Source organism: Neolamprologus brichardi, chromosome 3 (assembly GCF_056152115.1).
Source record: "Neolamprologus brichardi isolate AB-2024 chromosome 3, ASM5615211v1, whole genome shotgun sequence".
NCBI lineage: Eukaryota > Metazoa > Chordata > Actinopteri > Cichliformes > Cichlidae > Neolamprologus > Neolamprologus brichardi.
The window spans coordinates 23,697,850-23,711,403 of NC_142106.1; the positions used below are offsets into that span (position 1 = coordinate 23,697,850).

Consider the following 13,554-nt stretch of genomic DNA (forward strand, 5'->3'; position numbering starts at 1 on the left):
CTTCTGACTGATACTTGTTCATCGTCCCTGGATAAAACTGCGGCAACTCCTGCTAAGCAAGCAAAATGTGATTTTACTTCAGCAGCACAGAAAGCGTCTGAAGGTGAGCTTAAAAAAACGATTGCAGGCTACGTTGTGGAAGAGATGCTACCGCTGCGTCCTCTAGAGTCTCCGTCTTTAAAAAAAAAAAAAAAAAATTATTTAAAGAGTTTAATTTCTATTGTTTGTCCACTCAAGGTTTATAGGGATTTTAAGAAGTATTTAGTTAAATTACTTATTGAGTAATTAAGTTACTTTTCAGACACAGTAATTAGTTAAGTATTTTAAATACAATATTGATTAAGTAATTAGTAATTAATTACTTTTTTAAAGTAACTTACCCAACACTGTCGTCAGATAACCTGCAGATTTTCATTTGCGATTAACTGTGAATGTCAGAAGACTACAATCTTCAAGCTGTTACAAGCTATAATTGGCTTTTATCTTTAGGTGGGGGAGAATTAAGCCTCTCTATGGAACTTTGTCACATTTTTTTATGTTACAATGTTAGTAACCCAACTAGGATTTAGTTATGAGTAGTTATTGGCCTAAATCTCAGCATGAGACTGATTTAAAGGAGTTGTAGGCAGAAAGTTAGCACATTCTTTATATATATTGTAGAGTCAGTTCATGACCTTTAATAATCGTTTGTCTCTTCATTCATTCTTTTGTTTGTTGTACTAATAATTTATATGTGCAATCTCTGAGCAGGTATGTGCACCAGTAGATAAAGTATAGAATATAAATACAAAATATAAGCAAGGTAGTTATTTTCAAATTCTTGGCAACTACTGTTCTGCCTGCCAGGGCCATGTGTCTAGTGCACAAGGCACCAAACCCCTGCAGTGCCTGCTGAATGGACAGACGGATCGATATACAGAGCATAAAACCTTATGTGTCAAACGCACCTGCACCTCTGCAGATAGCACCCTCTGTTTATGAACCAGAATACCTCATCAATATATAAGTGCTGTATGAAAAGATAAGGAAATGCTGGTTTTGGTTGATGTTCACATTGGTTGGTTTTGTAAAACAGAAACATGTGACCTATGTAGTGTAGCTGTAAACGCAACACTGGATGTCAAAAAAGTTGCAACTCCCTGAGCAGACAGTTGCAACTTTTAATACGCAGAGACCTAATAAGCAGAGAAGCTCATCAGACTTTCATATCGGTTGTGTGCTTTTTGCTCTCGGTGACATCATAGCAGCTTTTCTGTTTCTCAGCATCATTTTCGGTTGCTTTGCGAGCTGCTGGGACGTAATGTGGTATGAAATCTGCTGATTCAGTGACGGATGATCCAGAGAGCTGTGCTGGGGAGCCAGTGAAGCACGACTGGAATGCTTTTAGTTTGCCATCGTAGTTTGCGAGACGCACGCTGGTGGCGGTTATACACACACACACACACACACACACACACACACACACACACACACACACACACACGTCAGCAGAAAGACACACAGAGGGAGAGCAGAGTTTACTTGGCTGGCAAATTGGTTACCACAGTTGATTCTTTTATTAAATGTAGTGAGTGCTACGTGGCAGTTACTTACTGCCACACGTTTGAACGTCCACAGTGTTTTGTGTGTATTCAGCCCGTCGCTGTTTTCACTGCTGACTGCGTTCATTTTTTTCAGTGTTGTCATCGCTGATGCTGCTGCCTGTGTATTTTTAGAAAATACCTCCTGGGCGTGCTGTAAACACGCCTCATCTGAAGGCTTCTGGCTTCCCTTTGACAGCGCAGACCGCCGTGCATTTATTGTGACTGATGGCAGCATAAATACAATGAAACTCAATCCCAGCTCTGCGGTGTGTCTATATTTGTATATGTATGCACGTGTTTCGGTGAGTTCACCAGCATACATTGACTTTTTGCCACTCTCCACCATTTCTGTCCACTCGGCACTTCTGCCGCTCCAGGAATTTTTTTTCTGTCTTCCTCCACCACCCCCCGCAACCTTTGCTCCGAATTGTCGGAACGTTTTTAGGATTCCTCTGCTTTTTTGGAAAAGCAGTGAGTTTGGAATTCCAGCTTTCGCTCTCCCTCAGGCAACTCGGTGTGCATGTGTGTTGAATTCCAGGCACAGACAATTTACTGATTCAGTTGGAATGTATTTGTTGCCCACAGGGCTCTGGATTCAAACACAGAATTTAAAACACACACACAAACACAGATTGTTCATCATCCCTCAGCGGGAGAAAGCGATTGCTTTCATTCACAGTGATTATCTGTGCCTGTGCGGCTCGTTTTTGACCTCCCCTGACCTTTTCCTGCAAGAGCGTGCATCATCATCTAATACTGTGGGTTTTACCTCTGGTCTCTCATGGACCTCTCTTCTGTCTGTACCCGCAACCTTTTGTCTATCACACCGAGCCCGAAGTCACACGACTTTTTGTGTAGTTGTTTCCAGGAACGTGTTGTTATTAAACAGGAGGCCAGAGAAAGAGACACCCTGCCATAAAAAACTTTACTGGACCCCCCAAAATTGTGCAGAAAATTGTCTGGGTTTCTTCACCAAACATCACCCGCATTTCAAACATAACAAAGCTGATAGCGTGTCGGAGATTCGTTAAGTGGGTCCGATTTTTCTGCCATCAAACATTTGTTTTAATAGGAAATTTGAGTTAAGTCCACTGGCTGAGCACAGCTGGTAATTTTACAACTATTAAAGTTTTAAGAATTTTAAGAATTTGGAGGAAGAAGTTTGATTTCTGTGATATTCTGTGGTCATACATTTAGGAATCATGAGTCCTAAATGACCAGTTTTTGGTTGGCAAGTTTAAAGCTGAAGTCTTATCAGGGCATTTAGGATGGCGTTAGAGTTTTAATGAGCCTGACAGCTCATAACATGGTAATGTACTTGTTAGAGTTGGCTGACATTTAGACTTTTTCCCAAATGGAGAGAGTCGCAGACAGAGAAATTCACTTAAACTGTTTGTACTGGCTTTCGGGCGTAGCAGCTCTCTGCAAGAAATGGAAGAAATCGCTTCTGCACAGTCACAGACTCTCTCCCGTTCTCTTCGCTTATGTATTTATTATGTATGTGTTTTTCTCAGCTCCACAGAGGTGGACGATATGATCCGCAAGTCGACAAATCTGCTGTTGACCAGAACTCTTAGCCACTGTCTGCAGTACGCCATTAAGAAGAAGAATGTCGGACTGGCAGAGGTAATGTGTGTGTGTGTGTGTGTGTGTGTGTGTGTGTGTGTGTGTGTGTGTGTGTGTGTGTGTGTGTGTGTATTTTTCCAAAAAAAGTGGACAGATAAAACCACAATGGTCACTCCAAAAGGTCAGACATTTTTCTGAACTGAGGAAGATGTGGGGAGTTTCTGTTCTCCTACTTTGGATTTAATATTTTCGTCTGACCAAAAACCATAGACGCAGAATTAAAGTTGACATAAGTTGAGCATTTTGACGCTTTCCATCTCTTTTTTGTGTTTTGTTTAGTTTTTTACCTGAATTTGACAAACAAGAGAATACGTTTATTTATATAGTGTCAAATCACAACAACATTCACCTCACAGCACTTTTTATTGTAGACTAAAGACTGTGCAATATATGTTTGGAGCCGGCAGCCAATTAGAAGAAACGAAACGACCATTACAGTAGTTTCTGGGTTTTTTTTGAGGGGTAGCTGCACAGGTAGAGGTGACCCTCACTAACTTCTGATGCACACCCAGTTATTTTGTTCTATAATGAGGTTCAGAACAGAGCTTCAAGTAATACTCCTAGCAGGCTTTCACATAGTAAGAAACTTTTAACAACTTAAAAAAAAAACTTACTTCATCCTCAACAATTTCTGTCTTTTATTTCTGTATCTAACAACAAAAACAGGGATGACGTTGAATTGCAGTCAGAAGCATGTGCAGTGGGGTCGAAAAACCCTATTCACTGAACATAGTTTCGGTCCCAGCAGTGGGGCCCACCGTGCTGTCTGCAAAGTAAGAGGAGCTAAAGCAGCTTGTGTCAGACAGGATGAACAGAGGAGCTGCACCAAGACCCACTATAAGATAAACAAGGATTATTCTGAGCTGGGACTCATGCACAGCTGCTCTAGTCGAGAGAACAAATAACATTGCCAGTAATGACAGTGAAATTATGAAGAGATGGAGATCTGCTGAACAAATGCTCATTAGACTTTGAGGTGTTACAATAATGGCCTCTGAATGGTGGATTTTTGCAGTGATGTGAGCCAGTAAACAAGTGAAGTCTTATGTTTTTGATTCTATCTTTTATTATGTTGTTTTCTTTGTCACCCCTGACACTTGTAATAACCCTCTCAGAGTGAGCACGTTACTCTAAAGTCGCTTGCACAACTTCAGAGTAGTTCTCTTACTCAGAATTTCAGCATTTCCAGCTCATTTACTTTCCCAAAAACAGACATTTCCTCTTTTTGGCCCACTGTTATTGTTGTCCCATTGCTGCAGAATGTGATGTGAAGTAATGATTTAATATTTTCCACTTTCCGTTGCTGTTTATTTTCATGCTCAGCGGCTACACTAGAGCACAAACATCATTAATTCACGGGGACAGGATGTAATGATAAGACGACGTGTTATGGAAAATTCAGCACGTCTGCATCCTTTATTAAACAAGTTCATCTAAGAATCACAAAGCTCTATTTGTTGTTCAAATTAAGGCTTATGAGGAAGTCACTAGACTGATTGTTGCAGAATGTGAATGCATTTGCACACCCGTTTGCTCCTGTCATTGCACGTATTGCAGTTTGGATTTGATTAACGCATAAAAATTCACGATTAAAGCCAAAAATCAAGTAAACGTTTGTACTTTTTAACCTAAGAAATATCAGTAAACGTGGTAAACGTATCCCACGCCGTCCACAGGAGACATTATACTTTTAAATTCGGTGGTGCGTTTGATATTTGGCTCTTTGGCGAGCTCTCGGCCCATTTCATCGAAAAATGCCCACATGCTGGAAAAAAAAGTCGAACTCTTCGATATGTTCCACTTGCAAAAGATGACACATTGTGAAAAAATGTGAGGAAAAAGAACTATCGGCTACGCAACAAAAGGAGAAAGAATCCGAAGATGACCGGCTACATGTTTGTCCTGTTTGTGTAGTTGGTGCAGGTGATCATTAACACCACTCACCTGGAGCAGAGCTGCCACTTCCTGGAGGAGTTCATATCAAACATAACCAATGTTCCTCCTGACACAGTAAATGCTACCAAGCTGTACGGCACCTCCACCTTTAAGGTAAGGCTGCTCTTTCTTCCTCTGTCTCCTCTTTTCTCCCCAGCTGTTTTACTTTTTCTTTATTCCCACATTCTTCTTTTCTTTTTCCTCCTTTCCACACAATTTATTTATCGTGCCATGCATTGTCTGTCTGCAACACGAAGACACGCACGTGTCTCCAGTTTGTAAATTCTATGATACTTTTCCTTTTTTTCTTTTCTGCTTTTTTAAATTCTCTGTTGGTTACAATCTTCTCTTGCAGGATGCTCGTCACGCTGCAGAGGCGGAGATCTACACCAGCCTGAATGCAAAGATTGACCAGTTCCTGCAGCTGGCTGATTACGACTGGATGGCTGCGGTGCCCGGAGGCGAGAATCTGGCTGCCAGCGACTACCTGATTGATCTGATTGCTTTTCTTAAGAGCACCTTCAGTGTCTTCACCAATCTGCCTGTTAGTAAACACATGAATACACACACACACACACACACACACACACACACACACACACACACACACACTGTAGACTTTACAGCATTGGAACACCAGAACAGAGAATCGAGCCATTCAGCACAACTAAGGAAATCTGCAAATCTCACCTGCAAATATAAAGAACTAAATAACTATAACAGTGCTCCATCCATCCATTTTCCATCCAGTTTATCCAGGTCAGGGTTGTGGGGCTGGAGCCCAGCTGAGATCAGTACACCCTAACACAGAGAGACGTACAGTCATTCACACTCACATTCCACACATAAGATTACATTTTAGATTCACCAGTGAACCTAATCTCACTAACTGCATGTCTTTGTACTGTGGGAGGAAACCAGAGTACCACGAGACAACCCACTCAGACACCCAGGACCTTCTTTCTGTGATGAAACTGTGCTAACAACGATTATCGTGCTGTCCTACAGCAGACAGTGATTAAATTATAACTTAAAATGAATTTAAGTAAAAGAAGAGGCAGAGAATGTAAAGTTTTAAAATGAAAGTGAGGAGTAAAATTGATAAGCTTTCTTAAAAAGTTTTTAAAGATGAAAAGTTTGAATATAATCAAACTGCTACAGAAACAAATGTACAAAACTTGGGGATTCTGGCAGGTTTGGGTGTTGTTGGCCAGAACTAACTAAGTTGACATCCTAAGTGTATACAGCGTGCTTCGGTTTAGCAGCAGGTATGGTGGATGTTGTAGTGTTCACAATATGTGGGTGATTAAAGTGTTTATCAGAGAGATGAAACAACCACCTGCTAAGCAGACGGTACAACAGAGAGAGGCCTTAAGAGAGCATCTCTCACCGTCTTACAGTGTTGTGCTTGCAGCCGTCCCCAACTCTCTGTGAACAGTAGTCATGGCCACAGATTGATGGTGACAACAATTTGCATATTAATGATCATGAAACTGAACTCGTTTAGGGCTCTGCTATGAATTTGGCCACAGGTACGAGAATCGATCTCACTAGGAAGAGAGGAATATCGCTTCCTGTGCCCAAGACATGAGGTCGTCCAAAGGTCATCATAAAGCAGCCTCACAGCGCCCCCCGTGTGAGATTTATATAAAATGTTTCTAAATTACAAAAAGGGGGTTTAGTAGCACTGTGTTTCACACGTGTTGTATTTCCGCTCGGCTACACGCTCTGAGTGTGCTGTTGTGTTCATTTGTCCGTCTCGCTCCGTGTTAGCATGACGCATCACAGGGCAGCACAATCTGCTTTACTTTGTTAAAGGATCAGCTTGTTACAGGTTAGGTCGTTAACATGGGGTCCGCTAAGCTTATTAAAGGGTGAGCTGGTTAGGTCAGGACCACTAGATTATATACAGACTCAGGCTAGTGATGCTGCTGCCCAACTTTAATGACATTACACTTCAGGTCAGGATATCACAGCGCAATTTTTCACATTCTACAGTGTTTCTAAAGTGGAAAGAAATAATTATACTGTTCAAAGAAAATGAAAGGAATGCTTGATCATGACTGTGAAACCTACACTAAGTAGGGTTAAAGTTCAGGCATACCAGTCCCACACTAGGAAGCAGAAGCCATTGTGAATCCATTTTAGTTGCTTTGGTGCAAATAAAAGTGACAGCAATGACTGGAAAGGCGACGACAGGACATCCTTCCAAAAAAGACAATGGTTTGCAGATGGTGGCCACACATCATTGCTCTTTCCATTTTCCCCTCCAACTTTCCTTATTGTTAGCGGCTTTTTCACTACTAGTAGCACGAGTTCGCCTGAAGCCCATTCAGGTTGCACAGATATTCAGCTTCTCTAGTACTTTACGTGCTGTTGTAAGAAGGTGTCCTGTGTCTCCCTGCACAGTCTCAAGAGTGCAGAGGAGATGCCAGGAAACGAGCAGTTACTCGAGGTTAACTGGACAGGGCTGTAGAAGCAGCGGGTCCAGTGTCTGCTCTGTTTTTCACTAGCCAAACCTCAAATCAGTGCTAATGTCGCAGCACTGCACTGTTGTCCAAATACGCTCACTTTCCAGTTTCAAATAAACAAGATGGTAACGGCCAAAATGTGTGGATGGCATCATGTTCGCTACGTTTATCGTTTATATAAAGCCTTCAGAAGGAACTGAAGAAAATAGAGGGGCATTGTACTGCATGCTGAGCAGAAAAGTGGACAGAGCTTAATATCCCAGCTATGTTGTTCCCACTCTGAATCTACTGTTTTGGGTTAATTTAAAAAGTAAAGTGGGATTAACCCGCTCAGCTTTTAATGACAAACAAAAACTGAATTTTAAAGCCTGAAATTGGATATTGTATCAGCTGTTTTGATCATTTAAGCACACAAACAGATTTGAGAGCCTACACACACAGAGATACACTCACACACGGACACACACACATTAGCTTTAAGGTGATTTTCCACGCAGATTTAATCCCAGAGGGTCAAAAGGCCATAAGCACCCACACATGTACACGCCAAGTGTTTTCTAGCATTTCTAAGAGGCTTTTTCTGCACCCCCACAAGCCCTGGACATGACCCCATCACACACACGTTAACACCCAGTGTGGGGCCTCCTAAGCAGATCAGATGCTATGAACCTATGATGCTGGGTGGTATGACCTCCTAGATTAAGAGGTGATTGTTTGAAAGAGTAAGGTTTCACAGAAATGAATTGGATACTACTAAAGTGCGTAAACAGGTTTATAGGGGCATAAATTAACAAATACGTTTATACTGCCCCTTTATTCATGTCCTACTGTGTGTTTGGGTCTATGCGAGTAGGGAGCAGCAGCATTTAAAAGAGATATCTAAACCTCCTACTTCTGGGGTGGTACAAAGGTATGCAGCCAAAAGATGCTTTCTGTTGATTTTTCCAGAGTGTGTCGTCATTTTTGCACACTACCCAAAAACCTCACCAAGGAAGCATCTCAGTTGGTTCAGTCCAGCTCAACTGGCTCTTTTCCAGCACATCACTGTAGGTCTATCTAACCACTTTCCCCAATTCATTAACGAGACACCTAGATACTTGAATCTTCAACCCTGAACCAGCTCTTCACCCTTTTCTGGCTGACAGCTGTGGCCTCAGACTTGCAGATGCTCATTCGCATCCCAGTCAAGCCATCCTGGTGCAAATTGGAAGTCGGTGCTTGATGAAGCCATGTCGACCGCATCATCTGCAGGAAGCAGACGTGATCTTTAGGATGTTCTCTGATCTTTAGCTGTGCCTGAAATTTTGTCCATAGACGTTATGAGCCCAGTATGAGTAACTTATTGGTGGCGATGTGAAGCCAGTTTTCCCTGTATTTTTACATGGACCAAATAGCACATAGCATGAAACCCAATACTGTACCATCAACTATTAAACCCCATAGGATTCACTGAGGGATGCAGTTGAATGTCTTCTCCAAGTCGACAAAATAACATCTAAAGCGCTTTTAATGGCTTCTAGTATTAGTACTGAAAGCCAATCTGAATTAAATTGTTAAACTAATTAAATTAGATTATTACAGACTTCCTGTACTTTGACTGTCATACACTTTCAAAGCCACAATTTTCTGGACGACCTTAGATCATCAACCAAATTAAGACCAGCTTCAACTCATGAACTCAAGTTCAGGGCTTCGCAGTGCTTCCCACTCATGGATTTTACTTGGTGGAATACTGTGAATGATCCTTTTTTTAATATATTGCACCCTTTCCAAGCTTTGAAGCAGACGATTTGATGGATGATAATGGGAAGGAAATAAAGCATCCAAATATAAAATCCTGGATGTTATGCAGCCAACAGTAAGGACATTGAAAACAGCACAAACATACAAAACCCAATCCGATATTTATGGAGAGAAGGAGCAGCATGTTACAGAAACATTCCTGCAGCGATCAGGTCGCTATATTTTTGCACATGCTTGTGTCAGCTGTTTAAACAGCTCTAAACCTATTAGTATTAAATGTAAAGGCTCTAAAGGTACTTGGCTCATATTTCCTGAACAGCTACAGGAAAGATTACACTTACTCGTCTCATGCCTCAGTTTCAGTTCCTAGAAAGGAAAGCATTTCCTTTATCCAAAAACTAATACTACGTCTACTTAGAAAAAGGATCATAATCGAATTGGGCTCAAATTTTAAAAGCAGAAGGGGGACGACGTGAAAAGTCCTCTGGAGTGAAAACAGTCACATGAATATTGGAGAGCAAACTTTGGGCCAACAACCCTTCGGTTTTATGGTTTATGGGCACTTAGATCATTTTTCTGTAGTGTTCTGAGATGTTTTGGCCACTGCTGCTGCCGTTGTGTCCACCAGATCTGCGTGGTGCTTCAGCACGTTGCACAAAGTGCCAGTTAAAGCCAGATTAGCTTCATCTCGAGGGCCCGTGTGTAATATATACACACACTGAGGTAGAAAAAGCTGCCAATGTCCTTGCAGTGATTTGATTGAGGAGAATTGTTTCCAGGCAGCCATTATATACTCCTTTCACTCTTTTTTTTTTTTTTTTTTTTTTTTTCCCCTTCCATTAAGAACACATGACTTCTGATGCTTTGCCCTGTGCTAAATATCCTGGTTTATGTTTCTTGCTTTAGGGAACACCCATAGAACACGCTACCTTACCGGTGAGTATCTGGGCTGCTGTTGTGATGGAGTGATGTTTACAAACCCCTGACTCACCTTGTTAACCCCTCGACCCTGACCTTAAATCTCCTCACTAGAACGCATCGACCAGCATGCAAGATGAAAAGAGAGTGATGCACGTTTGCCTGAATCGGTGTTATCTCTGTCCCAACCAGGGAAGGAAATGGGGGCACAATTCTGTTTGTTTCAACTACTGAACCACATATTTTGGCAGGTTAAATTGTCATTTTGTTGTAGGTTCAGTCATAGTATGAAACCTTTGTTATGTATTATAACTGTGTATAAACAGTTGATATTTAACTCTCTATCTGAGAGTTATCCAATCTTGACTAGAGCATATCTGGTACGCTTGGGCGGTATCGATGTGTATTAGTAAAGAAGACTGTTTACAAATCTGCACAGTATGACTTTTTTGTTGTCCAAAAAAGTCAAAAACCAACATTGCTCCTTTTATTAAAAAGATTGGCAATTAATCAGTGATCGAGCAGCTGAGCTCAGTGAGCTGTGAAAGATGTCGGCTGTGAGTTAGTTGACTCGTAACTAGTACACTGGGAATATTTTGGGGTTTAGTCCAGTTGATAAAATGAGCCAGCCAAAGAGGCAGAAAGGAAAAAAAACTGTATGGATTCTTTGCTTGTGAAAAGTGTGGTTTATATTTTTGTAGGTTCAGTCACAGTATAAAACAATTATCATGTGTTTTAATTGTATAAAAATGGTAATGTAAACCATTGGAATTTAAAACTTTATTAGCTATTGGGGCTTTACTTGTGCATGGCTGGTAATCAGGTGTTTTAGTATAGAATTTTAGAAATTTACAGTTTGTATTCCGAATCAGCATACTTTATTAATCCCTGAGGAAGTTATGTAATTTCCTTCAACGTTGTCCAAAAAAACCCCAACAGTCCTCTATTAAAGAGGACAGATTCTGTCAGTGGACAAGCAGCTGAGCTCAGTGAGCTGTGAAAGTTGTCAATTGCAAGTTAGTAACCAGTAACTTGGGAGTATTTTGGGGTTTAGTCCAGTTGATAAAAGTGAGGCAGCCAAACAGGCAGAAAGGAAGAAGCTGTGTGGATTGCTTGCTTTTAAAAAGTTGTTTTGTACTCTGTTGAGGACACAGACTTGGAGATCAAACATGGACAATGATGTCAGGGATTAGTTATGGTCAAAGAGTTATTGTATAAATTCCTCATTGACTCAATAAATTAATAATATTATTTCGAGATTCATTATAAATCCGTCAAGCAATGATTTAAGGTCACACCTCCTTATATAACCAGGGCACAGGTCAATGTCCTTCTACATGCACGAGTGTTGGAGCGGTGACTACACAGACCCATCATAATCATCATCATCCAATGAGAGACAGCGGAAGGTTGTTTCTGACTGTTGGGTTGATTTTGTTAAAGTCAGAGTGTAATGTGAAAGATGCTCGTTAATCGCCTTAACCTATTCTGTTTTAAGCACTGGGCGTTTCTTTGGGAAAAACTCGCTGTGTTCCTTCCCCTGGTCTATCTCCCAGTTGAAGCACCTAGCTTTTCCACTGTCCAATGGGTTAGCTGACTAACGTTATGGCTTGCTGTGTGGTACAGACGATCCAAGAAGTGTGTGTCAGCTTTGCTGAGTGAAATTCAAGCATTTTCCTTTTTTTGTCTTTTAGTCCGGAGCACTAAGTAATTGAATTTTATTCTATTTGAATAAATAAATTGTGTGATATTTATCGCAAACTTCTTCACAACAAATGCCAGAACATAAAAACCAAAGGCCATTGAAGAATGTCCTTTTCTTTGCCTTGGAAACTCTTGGGTAGCTTATGCTTTGGTTCGTTATCCATTTGCGCTGTGAAGCTCTGTCTAATCAGTTTTGCAGCATTTAGTAGAATCCGAGCAGAAAGAATCACTTCTTACTAACTCATTCTGCTGCTTCTATCAGCAGTTACAGCATCAATAAACACTAGTGACACAGTTCCACTGGCAGCCATACACACTTACACCATAACACAGCCTTCACCATGTTAGATGCATAGTGTAGCTTTGCATCACGAGCTGTTTCTGTCATCCTCTGTATTTTTCTCTTCCCATCATTCAGGTACAAGTTAATCTTGGATTCATTTGTCTAACATGTTTTAGATGTTTTCTAGCAAAGTCTAATCTGACAGTTGTGGTCTTTAGTGTAGCCAGTGATTTGCATCTTGTTGTACAGCTTCTGTATTTACATTCATGGAAGCGTCTCCTGATTGCAGATCTTGACAGTGATACACAGGTTTATTTTCATAACCACAGAAATAAATCTGATCCACTTTAGTTGTATTTACTGGTCTTTCAGGCCTTTTGCTGTAGCTCAGCTGGCCAGTGCCTTCATTTCTTTTTAACAATGAGCCGTTTGGCTGCTGCACAAGGTCAAATTTATTTATATACCATATTTAAAACAACAGAGTTAACCAAAGTGCTGTACATTAAAATTGTATAGCGCCATCAAACATTGCACTAAAATCCAGAACAATTGAGCACAAAACACAACATTTAAAACACAATGAATAACATAAGATAAAAATAAAATAAATTTATAACACAAAATGCAATAATCTAAGGATGTTGCACTGGAACCAAATGCCAAGGCGAATAAAGATTTAAATGAGTGTATTGTCTGAGCTGTGTGGATACGGAGAGGTAGATTATTCCATAGATTTGGTGCTGCTGCTGTAAAAGCTCAATCACCTCTTGGTTTTAGGCGTGCGTTAGAGGAACTGGTAAGATAACCGCAGTGTTTACAGGTTTATCAGTGTGAAATGGCTCAGACTGATACAAACATGCAAGTCTGTTGAAAACCTTAAAAGTAAGCAATGAAATCGTAAAATCAATTCTAAAACAGACAGGGAGCTAAAGAAGGGGTGAGAGGCCGAGGTGATGTGTTCATGCCTTTTAATACCAGTTAAAAGACGAGCTGCCCCATTCTGGACTTACTAAAGGCAGTGCATAGATGATTGTTCAACGTCCAGGGAATTACAGTTTTCACTGATTGGTTTATTTGGGTGTTTTTCGCTTAACGGCGGTCAGATTCAAAATCATAGTAAAAAGCTATAAATACAAACTCGACATTTAGAATCAACTTCAGATGTCATATCTGCTTCATTTATCACAAAATCATAAGAGAACATATCTCACCTGGCCATGAAACCACCCGTCAATTGTCACATTAAGTTTGAGCCTCTAAAGATGGCCAACTGCAGAAACAAAAGTGTAAT

General features: G+C 40.7%; 1 protein-coding gene across 2 annotated transcripts in view; it reads left to right on the forward strand.

Moving 5' to 3' along the window:
- exoc6b (exocyst complex component 6B) overlaps positions 1–13,554 on the forward strand; it is a 139,273-nt gene that overhangs the window by 64,597 nt on the left and 61,122 nt on the right. The window contains exons 16-19 of one of the 2 annotated variants that reach the window (XM_087835100.1): positions 3,098–3,209; positions 5,124–5,258; positions 5,500–5,688; positions 10,265–10,294. In XM_087835100.1, the coding sequence (XP_087691226.1) occupies positions 3,098–3,209; positions 5,124–5,258; positions 5,500–5,688; positions 10,265–10,294 (466 nt within the window). The remainder of the gene's footprint in view (positions 1–3,097; positions 3,210–5,123; positions 5,259–5,499; positions 5,689–10,264; positions 10,295–13,554) is intronic. The other variant, XM_006803410.3, reaches the window with a different exon arrangement.